Source organism: Lampetra planeri, unplaced genomic scaffold (genome assembly GCF_965212315.1).
Source record: "Lampetra planeri unplaced genomic scaffold, kcLamPlan1.2.h2 scaffold_779, whole genome shotgun sequence".
Taxonomy (NCBI): domain Eukaryota; kingdom Metazoa; phylum Chordata; class Hyperoartia; order Petromyzontiformes; family Petromyzontidae; genus Lampetra; species Lampetra planeri.
In genome coordinates this window covers 203-26069 of record NW_027615601.1, presented here as the reverse complement: position 1 = coordinate 26069, position 25867 = coordinate 203, and the positions used below count along the sequence as shown (strand labels likewise).

General features: G+C 45.6%; 1 protein-coding gene and 7 non-coding genes across 11 annotated transcripts; all 8 read right to left on the bottom strand.

Moving 5' to 3' along the window:
• Positions 1 to 9681: 9681 nt before the first annotated feature.
• Positions 9682 to 10257, bottom strand: LOC144741924 (myosin light chain 4-like). 4 transcript variants are annotated; one of them, XM_078624422.1, is made up of 2 exons: positions 10243 to 10257; positions 9682 to 10212 (listed from the first exon to the last, which is right to left on the bottom strand). In XM_078624422.1, the coding sequence occupies exons 1-2, from the start codon at positions 10255 to 10257 to the stop codon at positions 9682 to 9684; spliced, it is 546 nt and encodes a 181-aa protein (XP_078480548.1). The 4 variants fall into 4 exon arrangements, with proteins under 4 accessions (XP_078480548.1, XP_078480549.1, XP_078480550.1 ...); XM_078624423.1 differs by having other exon boundaries at positions 9682 to 10206; XM_078624424.1 differs by having other exon boundaries at positions 9682 to 10200.
• A 6182-nt stretch (positions 10258 to 16439) lies between these two features.
• On the bottom strand, positions 16440 to 16511 carry TRNAM-CAU (transfer RNA methionine (anticodon CAU)). The gene has a single exon. It is a non-coding gene; the product is annotated as a tRNA-Met (tRNA).
• A 732-nt stretch (positions 16512 to 17243) lies between these two features.
• Positions 17244 to 17315, bottom strand: TRNAM-CAU (transfer RNA methionine (anticodon CAU)). The gene has a single exon. It is a non-coding gene; the product is annotated as a tRNA-Met (tRNA).
• A 346-nt stretch (positions 17316 to 17661) lies between these two features.
• TRNAM-CAU (transfer RNA methionine (anticodon CAU)) lies at positions 17662 to 17733 on the bottom strand. Its single transcript has one exon. It is a non-coding gene; the product is annotated as a tRNA-Met (tRNA).
• Positions 17734 to 18187: 454 nt separating this feature from the next.
• TRNAM-CAU (transfer RNA methionine (anticodon CAU)) lies at positions 18188 to 18259 on the bottom strand. Its single transcript has one exon. It is a non-coding gene; the product is annotated as a tRNA-Met (tRNA).
• Positions 18260 to 18459: 200 nt separating this feature from the next.
• TRNAM-CAU (transfer RNA methionine (anticodon CAU)) lies at positions 18460 to 18531 on the bottom strand. The gene has a single exon. It is a non-coding gene; the product is annotated as a tRNA-Met (tRNA).
• Positions 18532 to 18877: 346 nt separating this feature from the next.
• Positions 18878 to 18949, bottom strand: TRNAM-CAU (transfer RNA methionine (anticodon CAU)). The gene has a single exon. It is a non-coding gene; the product is annotated as a tRNA-Met (tRNA).
• A 200-nt stretch (positions 18950 to 19149) lies between these two features.
• On the bottom strand, positions 19150 to 19221 carry TRNAM-CAU (transfer RNA methionine (anticodon CAU)). Its single transcript has one exon. It is a non-coding gene; the product is annotated as a tRNA-Met (tRNA).
• Between the last annotated feature and the right edge of the window lie 6646 nt (positions 19222 to 25867).

The window sequence follows — 25867 nt, the reverse complement described above, 5'->3', positions numbered from 1 at the left end:
AGAGGTGCTACAGCACCCCACAGGGGCCGGTGAGCAATCTCCTCTGATTTATGTAGTTGAAGATCTACGTGTGGACGTTCCCGAAACTGTGTGTGCACAATCATCTTCTCGTGCCTTTTCTCTGTACAGCGCTGTAACTGTGAAGCCGGGTTCAGGCTGATGGCTGACGCTCTGACCTGTGCAGACATCGATGAGTGTGAAAGCTCAGATGTCTGCAGTCAACTGTGCAACAATACTCCGGGCTCATACCAGTGTGCTTGTCATCCTGGCTACGTGATGGAGGCTGATGGACGCCACTGCAAGATCACTGGTAAAAGGAGTTCTAGCATAAACCTCTTCTTGCTGGTATTTCTGAAAGGAAGCGTTTAAGTCATTAGTGACGTGGAACGTTTAAACTCAGCTGAATAGGACAGAAGTCTTTTTTTTTTTCTCTTTAAATTGGCCTTGAGCTGGTACTTTAAAGATGATGTATTGGATGCTACTGGCAGTGAAATATGAGCAGTGTGATTTATTTGTCATTATCCCGTAGGTGAACCCTTCCTGTTGTCGTCAGTCCAAACAGATCTCTTTCTGTTTGGTTTGCGCAGTGGCAGCCTCCATCTGTTGTCGTCCTCAGCCAAGAAGGCCGTCCTGTCTCTGGACTACGACTGGATGGGGCAGAAAGTCTTCTGGGTCAGTCTGGACACAGAGAGCATCCGGTGGTCATCGCTGGCTCAGAAGACCACAGGGATTCTTATTAGAGGTGATAGCATGGGTCCATTTGAAGCTGCAGTGCTTTTGTGACGGGTGAAGTCTGGAACACGTGAAAACCTGGGGTTTGTTCATCCTGAAATGAGGAAACTGAAGAATTTTCCCCTGATTTCAAGATTATTGATGAACTAAATTGAAAGACCTAGGACTTGTCAGTTTATGGAAAATAATCTTTTATACATTTAATGTCTTCAAATCCATACAATTATGCCGAAAGTGTTAAAGTAAAAGAACAGGCATATACATACACTATACTTTCACATATGTGCAGTTATTTGCTCCTTTCAATGCCAAACTGTGGCATAATGTGTGTAAAGACGATATTAAAAAGAACAAAACGGTGAGTAAAGGTCGTGTCACCACTGGTGAGTAAGTCAGTACAATAGCACATTGCCAATAAAACCCAAATAGGAAACATTTTCTCCAGGAGTCGTTTTGAAGAAGTTGGCTCTGCAGATTGTTTCACATTTCTAGGAGAAAGCATGGCCGAGCTAGGGGGCTGTGAAACTGTGCTTGTCTATACTCCTGAATCCTCTATATTGTAGAATTTTTTTTTTCTTGGAAATTATTACTGAAGTGAATCATGGCAGTCGATTCCTGATACTTCTGCACACTATAGTGTATTTCTGATAAACAGTGAGGAGAAGCGCGACAAATTGTGTGACTGTAATAAGAATCGTGGAGAATAGGCGATCTGCTGAAGCAGAACCAACTAATGAGGGTTTCGTCAAAGTGACCTGGGTGGTCAGTCTGCCTGCTGAAGCGAAGAAACAGACCCCATGTTTTGGAATCTGTAGAAAGCAGAGGTTGGAGGGAATAACGAACCTGTTTCCAGGTGTGCGGGCTGATGCTGTGGCGGTGGACTGGCTCGGCAGGAATCTGTACTGGATCGATGGTGTGAACAGTCAGATTGTGGCCATAAGACTGGACACGGCCTCCATGAAGACACTGGACCACAGCGTCATCCTGGATGAAGACCTGGATCAGCCTCGCTCCCTGGCTCTGCTGCCACAAAAGGGGTATGAAGCTGCACTTCAGTGGAAGTAGAACGGTTTAGTCCTTATTCAGTCTGTTCAAGAAGCCAGAAGACTTGTTTTCCATCTGGGACAACCCAGTCATAAGCTGCACCCTCATTGGTTTGAAGCTCCACCTATTCAAAACCGCCGCGTTTGTGTGGGTCTTTGATGCCATCTGTCAGACCTTTTAAACCAAGATTCAAACTCATGGGAATGAATTTCTGAGCTTTATTACTGTTCTTGGTTGCACATTGTGCATCATTGATGTATCATTTTTCGGATATACAGTACATTCACTCCTTTTTTTGGTCTTTTTAATACCGCAGCATGGATGGTATGACGGCTTGGGGGCGGCTACATCCCAAGTATGCACCACAGTATTTCCATAATACATGGTGCAATGGGAGATGCGTACAGTATGGTGCTGGTTCTAATCCTACAGCTGCTAAATGGATGACTGCCATTTCTTAGATCTTTTTCTTGTCTGATAAGAGGCTTCAGATTGTGCAGTGGAAGGTCACCGATAAGCCATCTAGCAAAAATCAGGCGGTTCACTATTGTGTTTTTTTTATGTATTTCATATAAATAATGGAAAAAGGTAGGGGAAACCCAAGTATGTGTGGACTAGGTCTTGTACATCAACGTGTCAGACGCCCAGTGTCTTCCATAGTCAACTGGTTCAAGAGCTAAGATGTTCATGTATGTGACTGTTGCCTGCGCTTTTACAAATGAACCGCATTTGGGATGAAGCTGACTGAACAGAATTTTCCACACAGGCTAATGTTCTGGACAGAAATTGGGAACGTTGTGAAGATTGAGCGTGCTGGGATGGACGGGTCAGAGAGGAGGGCGGTGGTGAACTCCAGTCTGGGCTGGCCGGGTGGAGTGACTGTGGACACGCTCTCTGACAGAATCTACTGGACGGATGAAAGACTGCGGGCAATCGGTTCTGCAACGCTCGACGGGCATGACATCCGGGTAAAATGTTTGACTTTGTCTTAAGACTAAAAGAATTTCTCCTTTTCATCGACGTCCACTACAAATCATTAAGTCGAGCGCACTGAAACTTTAAAACCTACCATGCAACACTACACAGCCTCCAGACGTACCGTCAAATTAGCTGTAGTCCTGTGGGCGGGGCTTAACAGGATGACCACAGCCAACAAAGATGGCCGCTGCTGGAAAGCGGCTGTTTGAGTCATCTTTGAAACGTCCATCTCCTTTACCGTTCACACCAAAGACCAGCACAGGATAATTTCCATTTGACTCGTTTCTCTGACGTCACATTATTCGTTGCTCTGATTGGTCACAGCACCATCCAGTGGTGATGTTTTGATATGCCACCCGTTGGTGGCGCCCTCTTGAGTTGAGGTCTTTCCAGAGGTGGGTCTACACTACGTTCGTCAGACAAAAAACAGGCCTGTACACCTGTACTTCCACCACAAGTTCAGTTGTATTTGTAAAACCCAACGTTGCACATTTCCATTGTCGTGAAGGACAAGTTTGACTCTAGTTTGATCAGAGTCCCTGAAGATCAATAAATGGAGGAGAAATACACTAAGATCAGAAAACTCCTTTGGTCTGTTTCAGATCCTACAGATGAAGGAGACCACCCAACCCATTCTCCCTGGCGGTGTTCAATAACCTTCTCTACTGGTCTGAACGCAAAGAGGCGAGTTGTGCAGGCTGCACACAAGGTCACTGGAAAAAACTACCACGTTCTGTTGAAGCGTCCGAGGCAACCGTTTGGGTGTGAAGGCAAGTCCAACACAAACACACGCCGGACTGCTCACTGCTGTACTGTGTGTACTGTTTGCTGCAGTGGCAGCCTGCAGCTTTGACCCCCTACGTATTCATGTGTGTCTGCTGTAGATCATCCACCCAATGTCCCAGCTGAGCGCTGAGAGCCCCTGCGAGACCATGGCCTGTTCCCATCTGTGCGTTTTGGCCCCGGGGGCCCAAAGCTGTGTGCAAATGTCCCTCTGGTCTCTTACTGGCAGAAGATGGTCTGACTTGCTCCAGCTTGGTCAACTCTGCATTCCTGCTGATACTGTCCCCTTCCACTGTCACTCAGGTTCTCGGTTCATTTTTTTTTTTTTTTTTTTTTTTTTACTATAAATTTCATTTGTTCTAATTTCCTTTAACGCAACAGTTAGACACACTGAGGAAGATCAGATTGACCATTGTTGCCAATAAGATGCAAATAATTAGTAAAAGGATTCATAACTACCAGTGTGATCTGAACAAAATTTGTTTTTTTTTTGGTAAAACAGCTTTGTAGGATTATTTTGCCGTACTATTTCCTGATCAGCAGTCAGTTCCAGCCCACAAATGATCATAACTGTCCAAACAGCAATATTTCCTTTTTCATATCACATACAATATATTTTGATAGGTGAATGCTTTATTTCTAAATACAATTTCTACTAATTCATTTACAATTGTATTTGCCAATATCCTTGGTTCTTCAGCGACCTTCACTTGACTGTTACTTTTCTAAGAAATGGGCTGGAACCTTTAGTCACTTCACTGACCTGGTATTACAAAAATGTAAAATGTTTTTTTTTTTGAAGGATAGTCTTGCAACAGCCCCCAGTCCACCTCTCAAAGGTGGAGATAGTAAATGATTTGAATTCCAACAAAGGGTTAAATGAAACACGTTGCATTCACTGACAGTCCAAGAAGTTGTTGAATTCCAACAAAGGGTTAAATGAAACACGTTGCATTCACTGACAGTCCAAGAAGTTGTAGTTTTGCTCATGGTTCATGTCCATGTGTGCAGATTTACCTGCAGGCGCGCCACGCAGCAGCTGAGCTGGAGGGCTGGCCAGAGCACCTGGCTCTGCAGGTGCCCAGTGTCAACGAAGCGGCCATCATGGACTACAGCCTACGTGACCACACGCTCTACTTGACGGACGACGGCACCAATTCCCTCAGTTCCTTCAAGCTGACGGACTTGGACTTGGCCTCACAGGGGCAGCTCCTCAAACTCCTGGATGATACCATCACTGCGATGGCCCTGGACTGGGTGACGCTCAGCATCTACTGGAGCAGCAACAAGCAGCCGCGCCTGCAGGTCACCTCTATCACGGCAGGCTTTTCTGCTGTTCTGATAAAGGAAGGCATCGGCAGAGTCAAGTCCATCGCCCTCCACCCTCCCAGTGGAAGAGTGTGTTTCAGCAATCTGGGTCCGCAGGGAACGGGTACCGTGGCAACTGTGGAGTGCGCCAACATGGATGGCGCTGACAGACGCGTGGTGTGGAAGGATTCTGTCCAGCCGTCGTCCCTGGTCTTCTCCAATAACGGGGAGACGATACACTGGGCTGACACAAGTTAGTGTTTCTGAGCAGTGTGTGCCAAGTACTGCTCCAGTAGTATTCAGCCTTGAACCGTGTTTGTGATTTTGTTTCAAACGTGAATGTTCCCAGGTTTGAATGTGATCGGTTCCGTCCAGCTCGATGGCTCTGGATACAAGGAGCTGAAGGCCGACAACGGCTTGGCGGCTGTGGCCCTAAGTGACGACATGTTGCTCTGGATGACGGTTAGCGGTAGGCATAAAACAGCCTCTGCCACTAGTTTAAAAAACTAGCGGTGGCACTGTTTTCATCAAACATGAGTACTTCACTCGATTCCACGACATAAATTTCCCAATTGATCTTTTTTTTTTTCCTACTCAGACAAGACCAGGCTCTGGTACAGAGATGAGCAGCAACAGAATCGATTTTGGTTCGAGGCCGGCACAGAAGTCATCAGTTTAAAGGCGTTCACCAAATCAAGCCAAACTGGTCTGTATAAAACCAACCCCCAGAGGCCTCGTTCCACAGGTTCAGTGAAAAATCTGTGTTTCAGTTCTGAATTCTGCAGATTTCAAAATTAACGAACCACACATTTTCACTCAACCTGCTTTCTGGAACGAGCCCCAGAACTGAGACAATCATGTCCCTGTTGATGTGACTAGCGGGTGAAATGTTATCTGGCTTTGGAGCAGGTTCCAACCAGTGCTCAGTCAACAACGGCAACTGCCAGCAATTTGTGCCTCGCCACCCCAGGGGGCCGGACGTGCAGGTGTGCCCATGATCACGTCGCCGTGAACATAACCCACTGCAGCCCAGAGCAGCGCTGTCCGGTCGGCAGCAGGCCGTGTCTGGATCATAACTCCTGTCAGTCTGTGGAGAAGTTCTGTAACGGACAACCGGACTGCTCCGACCATTCGGATGAGAACTGTGAGTGTTCATGCGACCTTGTGAAAGAAAATAGTTTTGCATTCGCTTGAATGTATTTATTCAGGGACGGTCAGTTGAGTAAGGGTTTTGTTTCCCTGATTACATCGAATGAAAAATTAATTCAATTTTCATCTTAGAAAAAATGTACAATCTACAGGTAGAATATGCATACGCCTCTGAAGTCCAGACACACCACCGTGTTTCTGTGAACATCTGTTATATTCGGATGTCGCGGAATTCAGGAGACTCCACATTCCGAGTCAAATTTGTTGATATTCTCAGTGGTTCACAGCTGAAAGGCCATTAGAGAGTAATTCAAGGGGTCACTCTGTCTCGGCGTGTGAATTTTTTTGTCAAACTAATCACTGAGAACACCCCCCTCCCTGTCAGCCGCAGCTCATTTCACTTTCACCTAGTTCATCCCAGAAAATCATTAGCCAGAGATTCACACATCTCATGAAGTTTGATAGTATTACTCATGATTCAGCAGAATCTGAACATAGAATGACTCAAACATGACCAATTTCCTTTAAGACACGTTTTCCCACACGTATCTAATGTTTTATTCATATTCCACTACTTCTGTGACACCGAAGCAATTTGTTCACATGAGTAAAACAGTCCAGTTCCAAATTGTTCCGTTTTCATCTTTCTACATGAACATCAGTGTATCTGAGCTCAGTTTGAGTGTTTTGATAGTAAACACTTGTCTATTGTGATCTTTACAAGTTCCTTCAAAGCTTCTAGAATATACTCAGCCTGGCAAGGGTTAAAGTAACACACTGTACCTTCACAGGTGTCAGTGTGAAGCAGTGGTCAGAAGTCAAGGTACCTGCTCCCACCCAGTCCCACAGCTCTCCTCCTTCGCCCTCCCCCCTTACGAAAGCCACTGGCTTCAACTCCACCCTGAATGGCAGCAGCCAGATGTTGAACCTGGACGCCCAGTGCAGCCAGAGACGCTGCAGTGGCAGGGGCAGTGCGTGGAGGTCAACGGGGACATGGCGTGCGCATGTTCACTGGGCTACAGCGGTGACTCCTGCCAGGACGGTCTCCTGAAGACCATGCAGAACCCCTTTGTGTTTGGTGCCGCTGGCCTCTGTGCAGGAGTGGTGGTCATTGCTGTTATGGTGGTGGTGGTCAAGAGGAAAAAAAGTGCCAACACAAGGTTGGATGTCTTTAGAAACCACTCTTTACTGAAATCAGTGCTGTGAAAGTTTAGTATAACTTTTCCAAAGTAATATAAATAATTACATCAAACTTGCAGCTGCAGTTCAAATTGTGGTCATGAATATTTACTTACTGCTATTATGTAATGCAACCTATTAGTTTGTTTTGTAATAGTTCCATGTTACTGACACAATTGTACTTACTTGCCAACACTTCCTGTAGTCAGCCACAAAGGTGATGAAGATCGTTTGGCTTCATCTGAGGAGCTCTCATTGAAGTCATGTCTTGTGTTAAAAAAAACCTCGGAGGTAGCGTCTTCTGTCCATCTTCTAGGAGAGGTAACCCTACATCAGTGAAGGACACGAGTCTGACCGACCTGGAGAACACGGTGACCGCCGCTGGCGCAGAGACTTCACCTGCAGACACAAACAAGCCAGAGGTAGACTTACCCAAAACATGCGTCGTCTCTGTGCCCAGAAATGACCAGTCTGACTTGTCTTTGTAGGAGGCTGTATCTTCTTTGGACTGACTCATGGCCCCTCGTGTTTTTAAATAAACGGTCTGCATTTTCCAGCTTTTTTTTGTGTCTGAAGTCTGTTGTCAGAGTGCAGGTGTTGAAGTAGAACTTGAGGAGCCACTGTCTTCAGCATTAAAAAAAGTGATTATTTGATTCCAAAAAATTGTTTACACAGTAATGAAAGTATGAATTAAATTCATGTGGCTTGGACTGGACAGTGTGAAACTAAACTTGTGCTTGTTCAGTCATAAACCTGAATGACATATTTACCTGTAGTGTTGAATGTTAAAGCCACCATGCAAGAAATAAATGAAACCTAACCCCCATTAAGTCAGCCATGGCAGACTGATATTGTCACAAGACCTAAACCGAAAATACGGATTTCAATATGGTGGCAGAATGCAAATATGGAATTTGCTTACATTAACAAATCTAAAGGGGTAAATCTACATCAGTATAAACACACTGCTGTGCATACTTTTCTTCCATTTTGAATTTAAATGTGACTGTTCTCCAGTTTGTAATCGAGCTGCCTTCAGAAGTAGATTCCAGCAGTCTGGCACTATCCAGTGTCAACATGTTGCGTCTGTTGTGATCTGCTTCTACGAAAGTGGGGTTGGGGGGGCCGGCACCCGATTACAGCGATTACCAGAGTCAAATTTGGTCCTTATGCTCAAAGCTCTTGACAAGTGGTTTTGGCCAGGAGCATGGCGAACCAGAAGTACACAGCGTTGCGAAAGCGCTTGGAGAACCAACCAGGGAGGCCATGGAGCAGTTTCAGGACAGGAAATTACAGTGCTCTGCACCAGGGAAAACATAGGAAAGAATTTGTGTCGCAAGTCGCACGTATCTCTGCACGTCAGCTGTGTGTGAACGCAGTTAATAACACGGACAGCAAGACGTGCGAGCTAGGTTGCACAAAGACAGCCCGTCTTCACTCCTGTTGGTGGAACAAATATGCCTTGTCGAGACAAGGCATATTTGGGTCTAGTTTAAATTAAGGTCAGAGGTTATCAGCCTGCACCCGCCGTGGGGATGTTTGGCCTGAGCAATCTGCATCAGCATCCGCTGGATGGCCCGTCACAAAAATGTTTTGTGAATTATGCTCAATGATGTACCTGTCTATAGATGGATGGTCAGATACTGTCACCAGTTTGGTGCCATTTGATTATTGGCTTTTATTTCTTGTCAATTAGTTTCTGCATTGTAATGCACAACTTTTTCACTCCTCGTTATAAAACAATGTGCATCCAAAAGTGTGTGTGTGTTTGTCTGTCAACTGGGCTATAGACTGATTGTCTTGGCTTATTGTAATGTTGTATATTGAGAAAATGTAGATTGGCATTGCGCAACAATTGGGAGATGGGGCCCCCCCTGAATATTGATGGGTATTTCGCACCGTGTCTGCTACGTTACACTGTACCAGAGCATCGTTCTCAAGAAATCCTCCGTCAGGTTGTTACATCAATGTCCCATTAGTTGCTGCTCGGTTACAGGAATAAATGTCCCAAACAAATGCAAATCAATCTTTATCTACTCATTTCACATAATACTTCCATTCTCAGATATACATACTGTATCCTTTAGTTTACTTGTATATTGTCCAGTAAATATGTATTGAATGTTTTTAGTTCTATTTTAGCCATAATTCTGTATAACAATGTTTCTTTGTTTTCACCTGTATTCCTTGGCTTTAGTTTCATGTTAAAATAAATAAAATCAAGCAGAGTGTCTTTATTGTTCAGCATGTGTAGTGTGCACAATAACTGGAAACAGCTTGACGACGACTAACATTCATTCACTCATTCTTTTGAAGCTTTTTTGATAAGTCACTATCTCAACTCAATGGAATTAAATGGTGAACTAAACTACAGGCATCAGCCCTGACTGATTGATGGATGAATGGATGAGGCGTTCAGGATGAGCAGTAAAGGGGTTTTTATTGGAGAGCAAACAGTGACGCTCAGATATTCAGTGCTTTCCTGTGTCTTAGCCGGCCAGGATGTGTTTAACAAACTCTGTATAGTTGATCAGTCCATTGGCGTCCTCCTGTCCGACCATCAGCCCTGTCCACTTCGTCCTCCGTCATCTTCTCTCCCAGAGTGGCGAGGACGTGGCGGAGCTCTGCCCCCATCACTGTGCCGTTCCCCTCCTTGTCGAAGACCCTCAGACCCTCCACAAAGTCCTCAAAGTTGCCCTGCTCTTTGGAACGCGCCACGTGCTGCAGCATGGGCAGGAAGCTGTCGAAGTCCACCAGCTTGCTGTTCATCTCCTCCGCCTTCGGCCTCCCCAGCAGCTTCAGTACCTCGTCGTTGGTCGGGTTGTGTCCGAGCGCGCGCATCACGTCACCACACTGGGCGTAGGTGATCTTCATCTCTCCTGTAGGTGTCTCATCGAACAGCGTGAAGGCGTCACGGAACTCTTCGATCTGCTCTGCGGTGAACTCCACCACGATGCTCTTCAGGTCCACCTCCGGTGGCTTGGACTCAGGCTCTGCTGGTTTGGGTGGAGCAGCGGGCTCCTCCTTCTTCACCTCGGGCTTCTTCACCTCTGTCTTCTTTGGTTCGACCTTCTTCGGAGCCATTGTGCGAAGTGTCAGGCAGACGATGGAGGATTGTTTTATACCCACCGGAGGGGGGGGTAGAGTGAGGCAGGACGAGTGACGGGGGGAGGGAGAGGGAGACGGCCGCTGACCAAAGAAGGAAGAAACCTGGAATAGAAACGAGATAAGAGACACAAGTGTCCAGAACATCAGCATCCTGCCGCTGTGATGAGGGTTACATCCACCATTTACAGGTCCACATCACATGCTGAGGGAGTGAAGACAGACATGTATCTTTGTCTTTTCTGTTTGTCTCAGGTTTAGGTCCGTGTCTCTGTCCTCAGCAGACGTCACAGACAGTCTGATGGTCATTAACATTCTTTGCTGTGATAAGAAGCCTGATTACCCATGATCCTCAGTGTCTGACAGTCTCAAAATACCCTCTACCTTTAAAGGAAAACTTGTCACCACAGACTAAACATACCTTTTCACAATAATTGTATTCTCTTAGGTAAAGGTGGTAAATGGTCTGATTCCTGTCCACTAACACAGGACCTCATCTTCCACTTATCTAGACTCTGAGTCAAGATATTTATGATAAATTAAATCTTCACAACCACTGGCTGGACTCACCAGCTGCCTCTCAACCAGATCCCGGCACGCTTTAGTTTCACATCAATGCATAAGTATTGAACTTTTAAAAACTACAAATTTCTCTGAGGAGAAAAAGTCTCAATTTGAAAACTAGGCATCAGATCGTAAATAAACCATATCACACCCATTTTTAACATTGTGAATTTCCTGACAAAACGTTCCCAAGGGATTAAGACGGTGCCTAGGAAATTGAATCTAATATGATATACAGTACAGGCCAAACGTTTGGACACACCTTCTCATTCAATGTGTCTCCTTTATTTTCATTGTAGACTCTCACTGAAGGCATCAAAACTAACACTTCACTGAACACACATGAAATTATGTACTTAACAAAAAAGTGTGAAATAACTCTAAATATGTCTAATATTTTATATTTCTCAAAGGGGCCACCTTTTACTTTTTTGATAGAGCTGCAAACCGATGGTGTTCTCACAGTGACTTTCATGACGTCGTCACCTGAAATGGTTTTCACTGGTGCCTTGTCTGGATTAGTGGAATTTTTTGCCTTATTAATGGGGTCGGGACCATCAGTTGTGTTGTGCTGAAGTCAGGTTGGTCCACAGCCGACAGCCCAACTGGACAACTGTTCATTCATATTATGACAAGAACCAGTCAGCGAAGTAGGAGAAACGTGTGGCCGTCATGACTTGAAGAACTGAAGGTCATGAAAGTAAAGGAAACGCATTGAATGAGAAGGTGTGTCCAAACTTGGCCTGTACTGAATATGATCCAATGTTTTTTGGGTCGTTAATCACAGTCCGCTGTGATCCAGTTGACAGTCGCACATGAAGAAACAGCCTGAGCTGATGAGTTAACCTGACACAGTTAACACAAACAGTTACACTATTAGCATTCACACTCGAGGTGCAGGGTTTGCAGACCGATCCTTAGTACGACCTACATCATTTCTTCTTCACATGATACAGACCTGAGGCAGCAAACGTTACTTACATGTGATCAGGGAAGGAGCATCACTGATCCGATCTGCAACTTCTGTACTAGGATGTCACTGTGGCCCTCTGTCCATATACCATACATATACTACATATATACATATACATAAAAGTACATATACATAAATTACATATACTTTCCATTTACTCCACTATACTGTTCCCTCTTCATCAGCAAATGTGTTCCAATTACATCTTTCTTTTTCTCCACCATGAATCAGCATGAAGATTCTTGAAGTGTTCTTTATTGATTTTATAGCTAAATTTGAAATTATTCCTAACATGTTAGAAAATGGGACAATATTATCTAATGGAGAAGAGGGTGTGTCTCTGTGTGTTTGTGTGTGTGTGTGTGTGTGTGTGAGAGAGAGAGAGAGAGCATGTCTGTTTGCACAGCAATCTTTGTGAGAACCGGTTTTAGTTTTTACCAACCAAGTGAGGACATTTTGGCTGGTTCTGACTATAAATGGTAAATGGCACTTAATGGGACTTGACTTGGCCCAAGGAAGAACTGGGTTTAGGCTCAGGTTCAACTTAGACACACAGATGTAAAATCATTATGTCAATGAATATCCTCACTTTGATTGCTAGACAGGATTCTGTGTGTGTGTGTGTGTGTGTGTGTGTGTGTGTGTGTGTGTGTGTATGTGTGTGTGTGTGTGTGTGTGTGTGTGTGTGTTGTGTTTGGGGCCCACAAAGAGGAGAGCATTTGACTGAATGGATCTCAACAATAATGCAGGAATGTGTGTGTGTTTGTGTGCGTGCGTGCATGTATGTATGCACGCGCCTGTGTTTTTTGTGTAGGGCAGGATTTGGATGTCTCTCTTTGGTTGCTATGGCAACTGTGATGTAAGTACATGGGGGGGTTTGTGGCCCCTCTCTTTCTTTAATTGTGAGTCTGTGTGTGTGTATGTGTGTGTGTGTGTGTGTGTCTGTGTGTCTGTGTGTGTATGTGTGTGGACAAGGCGACAGAGTTCATTCCCTGTAGAGCAGAGAAGAGGTACTGAAGTAGAAGAAGAATCAGAGGCGACAACACGGCTGCCTGATAGCAGACAGACGGTTCTGTAATGGAGGTAAAGTAACAAACTTTGCATCTGACTGAACCTACAAAACGTTGATGATTTAACCTTAAATCTTAAATTCAAACAAACGTTTCTCCAACAAACTTGTTTTACTGGGTGCTCTCATTCAGTCTGTTCGGATGCATCTGCAGGTCTGTGTTTCTATCAATAGGTGTAGTTAAAGGTGCCCTTTACTGAATGCAGCTGTACAGGGGTTAATGTGTGTGTGTGTGAGTGTGTTTTCAACTAAATCTCACTGTGAACTAGTTGAATTCTTAATTTCCCTCTTCTATTTGTGTTCCATTCACATGTCTCATCTGAATCTGCTTCTGTGAGAGGATGTTTTACATCTTGATCCTTGGGACTACTGACATGCTGCGGAAGCAGACAATTTGTTGCCATTTTATTAAATCTTGTCTCCCTTTCTGTTTTTGTGTCCAGGTTTAGCCCCTCCTGCCAATGATAACCCCCACCAACACCTCCTCAGCTGCATCATGGCCAACAAAAATCTCTCAGGTTCTCCTCTCACCTCCACGCCTCCCACACCTCATCAGAATGGTAGGATCACGTCCCTGCCGCCCCAACATACCGTCAGGCTGGGACACCACGGTCCACAGTCTGCATGCAGCAATGGGACACCATCATCCAGCCCCGCCCTCAGGGCCCTCAGGAGCCTCGGAGGCTTTGTGAATCCCACTCCTGTTTCTGACTCCAGTTCCAGTAGGCCACGGGGTCAGAGTTTCAGCACCACTCTGAGCTCCAGAACCAGACCCACAGCTTTTAGAAGGAAGGTGTGTTTCCGTATGGTCTGTGTGGTCTGATCAAATCTTGTTGTCTGTCGTGACGTGCGTTAATGGTCTCTTGGCCAGGTCACACTTGTGAATGAGATGTCGATCTCAACGTGTACTACCTGGTTAAATTCCTGCATTTAACCAGGTATTTTACATAAAAAAACTGTCAGAGCTCCAGTCCCATTCACAGGTCAGTGCAGCCACTCACACATGAACTGATGTGATCTGGTGGAAACAGCTCTTAGATGTGATTCTGTCGATTAGAATGGGTTAGAAGGTGACACTGGACAAAACAGAGTTCTATCTGACTTCCTCTTGTGTCGTTTGGAGGAGTGCAGCCACTCTACCTGGCCACCAAGTGGTTCTGTCAAACATTAATGGTTGTTGTGGGTCAAAAGCAGTATGGCTGACAGAGCAGCAAGATTACCAGCTAATATATGCACGGTACCCACCAACGGGACATTCCACCTGCAGTGTACCTCTGTGTCCTAGTTGTTAGTTGATAAATGACATATTATGTGGTATTCCATCAAGTCATCGAAACGTCATCAACACTTGGGTCATTGAAATGAAAAAAAAGACTGAATTGCTACAAAAACAGTGAAAGTCCAGTTCATACTGACAGATAATACTGTGTCTGATGTCTGAGTCAGATTTCCGTGGTTGGGGAGGCGTTCCGCTCCCTGTCTGCAGCTCGGAAAATAAATTCCAAATTCCGACTACAAGTGGAACACACCATTAGCTCCACCTCTGAAATCAGTCTGAAACTGAAAATCAGAGAGCCAGTTCACCTCTTTCTTTCACAAACAGAATATGAAATCTGAGATTGCCCATCATGGCCCATGACAGTCCCTCTTTCGCTGCTGTAGCGCAGGGGCAGTCAGCAGGAGGAGCCAGAGGCCCTGTTCGACCTGATTATGGAGTCCCAGAGTCAGAGACTGGACGACCAGAGAGCCAGCTTCACCCTGCTGCCCGAACCAGCTGCAATGTGTGGGGCCTGCAGCTCTGATCAGCTGGCACAGCCCGGTTTGGACTTCTACTACATGCTGATTCAGCACCAGGTACTTTAAAATGGGTCATAGAACAAGATTCACACTGACACACACAGAACACACAGGTATACAAAAACAAAAAAGTCGGGTTATTTTCATCTTTAAAGCACTGGATCTAAAGACACCTAGGACTCATGTCTGTCTATGTTCATCCTGTTGTCTGTCCTACTCAGCAGTCTCACCTTTCTGTCCCTCAGTATCGATGTGCTTTAGAATCTAGGCTTTTTTGGGATGGACCAGCAATAGAAATCAAGAGTTACAAAATCCCATGATTTTCAGGGGTGTCCAATCCTGACTTCACGTCAGAGCAGGGTGACATCTGAAGTGATGACAAGAGGCAGTTTAAAGACTGGGGCTTTGAGAAATGATCTGAACTTCAAGAGTTCTAGCAGAGGATGGTGTCGATCCATCGACCTCTGGGTTATGGGCCCAGCACGCTTCCACTGCGCCACCCTGCTCTGAGCCACCCTTGCTGGGACTCAAACCCTCAATCCCTGGCTCAGGAGATTGGTGCCTTGTTTATTCTGAATGAACACTCGTTGACCATTTCCATTGCTCAGGAAGACGATGAACTCGTCTTCTAAATTAGTGAGGGAAGAGGAGACTTGTGGACCACTGGCAGATGGTTTCCACATCTCCCACAGAATAAAAGAAACGGCCTGTGGCAACGAACCGCAGGGCAATGCATACTGCCTGTTGTACAGTCAGGGCCAACGGGCAATAGATGACTCCAGAATCTGACAGATGTACAGAAGTCCAGGGCGTGAGAATCAGTACCTCTCATATTATCGATCGCCCGTGAAATGTAACAAGTTAGCCCAAAAGATTCCCACCGTACAGAAAACCCAGGGTTCACCCTGAACTTATCTCACTAAAAACCTGCTTCGTGATCCTCTATGAGTATCAAACCCCAATAGTTAAACCGTCCTAGCAGAAGATGGTTTCGATCCATCGACCTCTGGGTTATGGGCCCAGCACGCTTCCGCTGCGCCACTCTGCTCTGTAACACCCCAGGTGGGACTCAAACCCTCAATCCCTGGCTCTGGAGATCGGTGCCTTGTTCATTCTTGATGAACAATCGTTGACCATTTCCATTGCTGAGACACATGTATGGGAAAGTGGCTCAGGAAGACGATGAACTCGTCTTTTAAATTAGTGAGGGAAGAGGAGACTTGGTGGACCACCAGCAGATGGTGTTTCCACATCTCCCACAAAATAAAAGAAACAATGGTTTACATCCTTTGACCTCTGGGTTATGGGCCAAAGAAGGGAATCTATTAAGTACCTCCGCTTTATTTGAAATGAATTTAATAGTTGTTGGAAAGTTGTCATGTGTATGAAATCCCATAATTTTCCGAGGGGACTATTACTTTCAGATGTTTCCTAGAGCCAATAGTCATGTGACACACCAGACCCTCAAACCCCAGTGTTTCAACCCTTAGCAGAGGATGGTTTCGATCCATCGACCTCTGGGTTATGGGCCCAGCACGCTCCCGCTGCGCCACTCTGTCTGTAAAGCCCCAGCTGGGACTCAAACCCTCAATCCCTGGCTCAGGAGATCGGTGCCTTGTTTATTATGAATGAACACTCGTTGACCATTTTCATTGCTTGGCCACATGTAGAAAACTCAGGGTTAACCCTGAACTTATCTCACTAAAAACCTGCTTCGTGATCCTCTATGAGTATCAAACCCCAATAGTTAAAACTTGCTAGCAGAGGATGGTTTCGATCCATCGACCTCTGGGTTATGGGCCCAGCACGCTTCCGCTGCGCCACTCTGCTCTGAAGTACTCTGGATGGGCTCAAACCCACAATCCTTGGCTCAGGAGATCAGTTGCTTGTCCACTGGCCATTCGTACTTCTTATTGAGCACTTATTGACCATCTCCACAGCATCTTGAAGATTTCTAGCAGAGGATGGATTTCCATCCATTGACCTCTGAGTTATGGGCCAAAGAAGGGAATCTATCAAATACCTCCGCTTTATTTGAAATGAATGTAACAGTTGTTGGAAAGTGGTCATGTGTATAAAATCCCCTAATTTTCAGAGGGGACTATTACTTTCAGATGTTTCTTACCCACAATCCTTGGCTCAGGAGATCGGTGCCTTGTTTATTCTGAATGAACACTCGTTGACCATTTCCGTTGCTCAGGAAGACGATGAACTCGTCTTTTAAATTAGTGAGGGAAGAGGAGACTTGTGGACCACCAGCAGATGGTGTTTCCACATCTCCCACAGAATAAAAGAAATGGCCTGTGGCAACGAACCGCAGGGCAGTGCATACCACCTGTTGTACAGTCAGGGCCAACGGGCAATAGATGGCTCCAGAATGTGACAGATGTACAGGGCGTGAGAATCAGTACCTCTCATATTATCGATCACCCATGAAATGTAACACGTTAGCCCGAAAGATTCCCGCCGTACAGAAAACCCAGGGTTAACACTGAACTTATCTCACTAAAAACCTGCTTCGTGATCCTCTATGAGTATCAAACCCCAAGAGTTAAACCCTCCTAGCAGAGGATGGTTTCGATCCATCGACCTCTGGGTTATGGGCCCAGCACGCTTCCGCTGCGCCACTCTGCTCTGAAGTACCCCGGATGGGCTCAAACCCACAATCCTTGGCTCAGGAGATCAGTTGCTTGTCCACTGGCCATTCGTACTTCTTATTGAGCACTTATTGACCATCTCCACAGCATCTTGAAGATTTCTAGCAGAGGATGGTTTCAATCCATTGACTTCTAGATTGTGGGCCAAAGAAGGGAATCTATCAAGTACCTTCGCTTTATTTGAAATGAATGTAACAGTTGTTGGAAAGTGGTCATGTGTATAAAAACCCATAATTTTTAGAGGGGACTATTACTTTCAGACGTTTCTTAGAGCCAATAGTCACGTGCCACACCAGACCCCCAAACCCCAGTGTTCCAACCCTTAGCAGAGGATGGTTTCGATCCATCGACCTCTGGGTTATGGGCCCAGCACGCTTCCGCTGCGCCACTCTGCTTCGGAGGAGCCTGCATGTGGGCTAACCAAAAAATCATCAGTCAAACCCTCAATCCTCAGCTCAATCCTCAGCTTGTTCATTCTTCATGAACACTCATTGACCATTTCCCAGAAGATTCACGTCATAACTCTCTCCTCACCACTCGTCTTACGTGGACGAATGGGCAGGACATTGTTTTTTCTGGACATCTGATTGTCCAGTGGGTGGTGCTGTTTATAGGACCTGATTCAATCCTGACAGTTACCTTGCTCTGGAGCAGCATAGTCGTTCAGAGTATATTACCATGGAGACAGGTCTAGATAAAAAGAAATCCAGCTTTGTCATACAGAAAACTGTTGACCATTTCCATTGCTTGGCCACATGTAGAAAACTCAGGGTTAACACTGAACTTATCTCACTAAAAACCTGCTTCGTGATCCTCTATGAGTATCAAACCCCAATAGTTAAACCCTGCTAGCAGAGGACGGTTTCGATCCATCGACCTCTGGGTTATGGGCCCAGCACGCTTCCGCTGCGCCACTCTGCTCTGTAACACCCCAGGTGGGACTCACACCCTCAATCCCTGGCTCAGGAGATCGGTGCCTTGTTTATTATGAATGAACACTCGTTGACCATTTTCATTGCTTAGCCACATGTAGAAAACTCAGGGTTAACCCTGAACTCATCTCACTAAAAACCTGCTTCGTGATCCTCTGTGAGTATCAAACCCCAATAGTTAAACCCTGCTAGCAGAGGATGGTTTCGATCCATCGACCTCTGGGTTATGGGCCCAGCACGCTTCCGCTGCGCCACTCTGCTCTGGAGTACCCTGGATGGGCTCAAACCCACAATCCTTGGCTCAGGAGATCAGTTGCTTGTCCACTGGCCATTCGTACTTCTTATTGAGCCCTTATTGACCATCTCCACAGCATCTTGAAGATTTCTAGCAGAGGATGGTTTCAATCCATTGACTTCTAGATTATGGACCAAAGAAGGGAATCTATCAAGTACCTCCGCTTTATTTGAAATGAATTTAACAGTTGTTGGAAAGTGGTCATGTGTATGAAATCCCATAATTTTCAGAGGGGACTATTACTTTCAGATGTTTCCTAGAGCCAATAGCCATGTGACACACCAGACCCTCAAACCCCAGTGTTTCAACCCTTAGCAGAGGATGGTTTCGATCCATCGACCTCTGGGTTATGGGCCCAGCACGCTTCCGCTGCGCCACTCTGCTCTGTAACGCCCCAGCTGGGACTCAAACCCTCAATCCCTGGCTCAGGAGATCGGTGCCTTGTTTATTCTGAACGTACACTCGTTGACCATTTTCATTGCTTAGCCACATGTAGAAAACTCAGGGTTAACCCTGAACTTATCTCACTAAAAACCTGCTTCGTGATCCTCTATGAGTATCAAACCCCAATAGTTAAAAACTGCTAGCAGAGGATGGTTTCGATCCATCGACCTCTGGGTTATGGGCCCAGCACGCTTCCGCTGCGCCACTCTGCTCTGAAGTACCCTGGATGGGCTCAAACCCACAATCCTTGGCTCAGGAGATCAGTTGCTTGTCCACTGGCCATTCGTACTTCTTATTGAGCACTTATTGACCATCTCCACAGCATCTTGAAGATTTCTAGCAGAGGATGGTTTCAATCCATTGACCTCTGAGTTATGGGCCAAAGAAGGGAATCTATCAAGTACCTCCACTTTATTTGAAATGAATGTAACAGTTGTTGGAAAGTGGTCATGTGTATAAAATCCCCTAATTTTCAGAGGGGACTATTACTTTCAGATGTTTCTTAGAGTCAATAGCCATGTGACACAACAGACCCTCAAACCCCAATGTTTAAAACCTTAGCAGAGGATGGTTTCAATCCATCGACCTCTGGGTTATGGGCCCAGCACGCTTCCGCTGCGCCACTCTGCTCTGAGCCACCCTTGCGGGGACTCAAACCCACAATCCTTGGCTCAGGAGATCGGTGCCTTGTTTATTCTGAATGAACACTCGTTGACCATTTCCGTTGCTCAGGAAGACGATGAACTCGTCTTTTAAATTAGTGAGGGAAGAGGAGACTTGTGGACCACCAGCAGATGGTGTTTCCACATCTCCCACAGAATAAAAGAAACGGCCTGTGGCAACGAACCGCAGGGCAGTGCATACGGCCTGTTGTACAGTCAGGGCCGACGGGCAATAGATGGCTCCAGAATGTGACAGATGTACAGGGCGTGAGAATGAGTACCTCTCATATTATCGATCACCCATGAAATGTAACACGTTAGCCCGAAAGATTCCCGCCGTACAGAAAACCCAGGGTTCACCCTGAACTTATCTCACTAAAAACCTGCTTCGTGATCCTCTGTGAGTATCAAACCCCAATAGTTAAACCCTGCTAGCAGAGGATGGTTTTGATCCATCGACCTCTGGGTTATGGGCCCAGCACGCTTCCGCTGCGCCACTCTGCTCTGAAATACTGTGCATGGGACTCAAACCCACAATCCCTGGCTCAGGAGATCACTAAGGTTTCTTCATGAACATTCATTTTTGCTAAACTGCTAATAGTATATGTCAAACAATACATGGGAAGATATGACCGTTCATGGAAAGTTGTCACATTAATAAACATCCATAGCCTCCACAGATAGATCTAGGACAGGCAGGCCTCAAGGACCTGTTTGGGGCTTTGAGAAGTCTTAAGAATTCCTAGCAGAGGATGGTTTCAAGCCACCAATCTCAGGGTTATGGGCCCAGCACGCTTCCACTGCTCCACTCTGCTCTGAAAAGCCCTTGATGGGACTCGAAACCACAATCCTTGGCTCAGGAGATCAGTGGCCATTCATCCATTGTCCATTTATTGGCCTTTATTGTGAAATGAATGTGACAGCTTTTGGAAAGTGTTCAACTGAATAAAATCCCATATTTTTCAGAGGGGACTATTACTTTCAGATGGTGGCTTTTTCTTTTACTTCTAATATCAGATGCTTTCTGACAAAAGAAAAAAATATATATCAGATGCTGAATGTTTCTCAAAGCCAACTGTATGAAATCCATCATCTCTGCTGGGATGTGCACAGCACAAACAGTAGCGAAAGACAAAACCAGCAGTAGACAGCATGTTATCTCAGCATATACAGCATATAGAAGTTTCCAGCTGCTCTGACAGGTTTGTCCTCACCTGCTTGTCTCCAGTCTGATAGGATGGAGGATCAAAGGTGCTCCCTTCCGGACCTGGATGATGTGATTGCTTCTGGTCCTGATAGTCAGGAGACTTTCTTCAGTTTGGTCCAGAGAGTCCAGTCAAGGCGGATGGATGAGCAGCGAGCGTCACTGACACACATATGTGATCTTCCTCACACCCCATCAACACCCTGAACATTCACTATGTGACCTGTTTTGTTATTTTCGTGGTGACTGTCATCCACTAACAGAAGAACATGATGGCCCGGAGCTGAAATATGATTCTAGTTGCCCGTGACCTGCGACACAGGAAGTTCATACCCAGGCAGCAAGAGCCAGTCAACTGATGATGAGGATGAACCCACTGTGATGACTGACAATGACGATCATTGAGATGAACCCATTGTGATGACTGACAATGACAAGGACGATCATTGAGGATGTAGTTGATGATGAATGAGGATGTTGATGATGAGGATGACTGAGGATGTGTTGATGTGTTGATCATATACTGTATAGAAGAAACAAAAAAATCTCTGCCTTTGCCCTGAACATGTTGTTGGTTATAGTGGAGGTCCTGGTCCTGGTCATGAAGAGTGATTCTGGTCTCTGTAATCTCTGCAGCAGCCTGTAGTGTGACTGTTGTAACTTAGTAAAGATATGAGCTTCTGACGATGAAGACGATTTCTAAGTGAGTTCATGTTACATCTCAGTGGTGAACTTCACCTTAGACATTCTAACATTTGAAGACCATAAATCACAGCGCTTCAGAAAGAAGAACAGGGTTCTGTGGTGGGAGGGATGGGGAAGGCCGGATGAGACCTCAGCATTAAAGGATACTGGATGGACAAACTTCAGGGGTGGTGTATCTAATTAAACAATATACGCAGTTAATACAAACATTTCTGTGTTTTTATTTGTTTGATTTATTCATTTTATTACTAGTTGTTAACCTTTGTATCATAGTTCGTTCTAAATACTCCCTACCAACAGATGGCGATAAGACACTTTTTGTCTGTTCGCTGAGCGTCCATTAGAAAGTAGTAGAAGAAAAAACCGACAAGAGAAGAAGAGGAAAAACGAAGAAGAGCAAATGTTTACGTTTGCAGGTACGTTCTTAATTACAAGGTTGTTTTTAGTGTACGTATGTCATTGTGAATTAGTCGATTATTATTATATATAGATTATATTACATTGATGCTAGTTTAGGGGAACAGAGGAAGGAGGGGGAGGCGGGCTGCACGTGCGGCGACGAGTGTGTGAAAATGGCGTAAACCGTCAATCCTAGTTTTAAACGAAAAAGTTTCACATTACTAAACCTTAGTGTCAATATCGACATGACGTCAAACTATGTAACGTCTATCTACCTGGGTTAATTTTCTGGAGGTGGAGTGAAACATCCCTGATTGTTTTGGGCCTGGTCAGAGGATAAAATCAAACAGTACACACTGTAAGTACACACATCACTGGCCTCCTGTTGTTAGAGTAGTGTCATCATTGGTGTCTGATACCATCATCATTGGTATCTGCACTCAACTAATCGTTGTGGTTTGTCAGACTTTTTTTTAAAGCTGTTTCTCAAGGTTCCTGATGTATAAACATCTTAACCCTCCTCTACGGTTGCAGCTTGACCACCAGATCAGCAGCTACTCATGAAAACTCCTGGGGACTCCAACTCCTCTCACAGGAAGAGGGGGTCCATCTTACAAGAGTCTCCTCCTGTGCCTGTTGACATGGACACACCTTACATAATGAAGAAAAAGAAGAGGGTGATAAAAGAAGAGGACGAGAGTCCTCTCCTGTAGATGACACTCATACACATAATCAGACAAAGAAGAAGAAGAAGAAGAAAATCAAAGATGAGTTTAGTCCTGTTGATGACATACAGACACATAGTCAGATGAAGAAGAAGAAGAAGAAGAAAAAACAAAGATGACGAGTTGAGTCCTATTGATGACATACAGACACATAGTCAGACAAAAAAGAAGAAGAAAAACAAAGATGAGTTGAGTCCTCCTGCTGATGACATACAGACACATAGTCAGACTAAGAATATGAAGCCAATGGAAGAGGTACCAGGGCAGGAGGAGACGCAGGTTACCACAGAGAGTCACAAAAAAGGACAGGAAAAAAAAGAACACGAGGGGTGAAAGGCGTCCCAACAACACACAAACCTACTCGTCAGTTTCCAAAAAAAGGACGAGCAACGGAGGTCGAGAAGTCATCAGGACTCAAAGACCCACGCTGTCTGAAGATGATCAGTGAGTTCTTCTCATTTATTAGTCTGAGTAGAAGCCGAGCGCGGTGACGTAGAAGCTGCACAGTATTAACGTGACGCCTCTTTGAGCAGGATCGATGAGAACTTGTTGGCTGAACTGCAGGAGTTTGTTCCAGATGTCAGGACGAAATCAGTCCATGAGATTAAACAGCTGCTGCGATATGACCTGCAGCGCTTCAGAGACTTCAAACAAGAAGGTGTGAACTCTTCGAGGTCCTGCCAACAGCTGGTAGAAGCACCTAACTCTCACCTTCCCTGCAGGTGTGTGCATCCATCGAGGGCGGTTCACAGAGGAGGAGAATCAACAAATCCGACAAAACATCGCAGACTTCCTGGTTCTCACCGGCATCAGCTCAGCCAGGCACCTTCTCTTTCCCCAGAGGTATAAAGACCAAGCCCTGAGCATTAGGAGGCTGCGAGTTCAGCATCACTTCCTGGAGACCATCGGTAGGTGTCCGACATGTCGGGGCCACCAGCTTCCTTTCGTCCACCTGCCTCCCTCCACTGTCCGTCTGTGCAGCGGCGGGGATCCCCAGGACGTGCAGAGAGGTGTTCGTCAGAGCCAAGAAGATTGTTGACGACACGAACCAGATGGGAAGGTCAGTGTTTGGAGAACCCTTCTAGGTCCTCCTAGCTCCTGCTCTGGGCCTGAGGTCAACCTGGGGAACCCTTTTCCGTCTGTTAGAACACATCTGGGTTCCAGATGTGGAACCTTAAGATTTGAATGTTCCGTTTCAGGTTCTCAGAGGAGAAGTTCGTACACTGGTGAAGTTGCAGCGTCTCCATGGTAACGACTGGAGAACCATCTCTCAGAAGATGGACCGCAGCATCTGGGCTTTGGAGAAACGCTTCGCCACCATTGGTAACGAACCGTTACGGCAGCCGACATCTGACGTGGAACATCCCTACTGACGGTGTGGGTCAATGTGTCCAGCTGCAGGAAGGGGGTCCTGGACTACAGAGGAGGAGTCCAGGCTGAAGGAGGCGCTGAAGGCTCACCTGGAGAACCTGGTCCAGATGAATCCTTCAGAGCCTGGTCTGAGCAGAGATCAGCTCTGTAATAATCTGCCATGGAAGGACATCAGCCAACAGGTCCAGACTAGGTCGTGGACTCAGTGTCGCCTCAAATGGTCAGTTGTCAGCTGGTAGTGTGCACAGCATGGTGTGTGTGTGTGTGTGTGTGTGTGTTTGTATATATACTGTATGTGTGTATAAAGAGGATACTAAAGAGGAGACCTATCAGAGATGTAGGCTGACAAACTTTAGGTTCAACTGTCACGCACTGATTTACACACCTGTAGGGGGCGACAGGTGCCTTTTTGTTTGGTTTTTTTTTGGGCCGACCTAAAAAAAAGTCACTGGGAGAGACAGTGGGCGTGTTAAGTAGCTGAGCGTGCACGATGAGCTGCAACCCCCAAATCAGTTACAACACCTCAGTTACTCGGTACGTTGAATAACAAGTAGTTGCAGTGGCTCTATTTAATGTTTGTTGGAGGAAGCAGTGGCTGAGTAGGATTTGTCATCTGTGCAGGACGATTACATCACTAAACGTCTTGGCTCAAATCGATCATAGATGAGCGGAAGTGAAAAGCCTTTGTTTGCATTGGGTGTGTCTGAGCTGTTCACTTAACACGCCCAGTAGGATCAGCCTCCACCACATCATGATTACAGCATTCAAAACAGCTGGATCGAGACCGGCCACCTGCTGGAAAGAAGAAGGGGAAAAAATGGTGTCATAAGAAAAAAGTGAAAAAATAGAGATAATGAAAATATACTAATACACACAAACAAATACAAGAGTTTAAAAAAGAGAATAAAGAAAAAAGTGACTGATAAAGCTGGATTCTGCTCCTGCATGGAACTGATGCATGGAACTGATCATCATGCATGATGATGATGAATTCACCATCATGGACATCTGTCTGTGTAGCTCTGTGGTGAATCTCATGGCCGTGTTCCATTTATTTATGGTTATCTGTGTTTTTATTCTTTTCCTTCAAGGGTTACTGACTGAAAGTGAGCGGAACAACTTGGTCAGCATCATGTTCTGCTCACTTTTCTGGTCCAAAATCATCTTTAGGACATTTTCATTTGCTCTACAAACACAGAAGTGCCGCTCTAAGAGCAGAGAAAGTTAAAATGACATAAATGGTCCAATACATTCCATCAGCCTGTGTTGTAGGTACGCTGTCAATTTGATGCAGAAGTGTAAGATGCTGTTTTTCCAATCCAGACTCCAATTGTTCAGGCGAACAAAGCTGAATTTTCATGCTTTTTTTAGGTTCAGCCTCCTGAAGTACAGACTGTCTGCACAGGGCAGCACCTTCAACAGAGGACCTGAAGGGCTGAAGGCCAAAATCCAGCTGATTGAGACGTAAGAGCAGCGGCACGCGTGTCTGTGGAGAACGTGTCCAGGTTTCATCACCGTGTGACCAGCACCTTCATCTGTTTCAGCTTGAACAACATTAATGTGGAAGACATGGCTGACGTCGACTGGGATGAGGTTGCTGAAACTATAAGGTGAGGTCAAAGGTCAAAGTCTGATCCAGTCACCTGACGTACCTATGATGTACTGACTGCAGTCGTCTTGTGCTTCAGTCCTGCGACTCCAGTTTGCATCCAGAAGTGTTTCCAACGGTTGAAAGTCAAGGTTCCTAACTGGTCTTCATTATCCTACGGAGGTTTGTGCTGCATTACCTGGT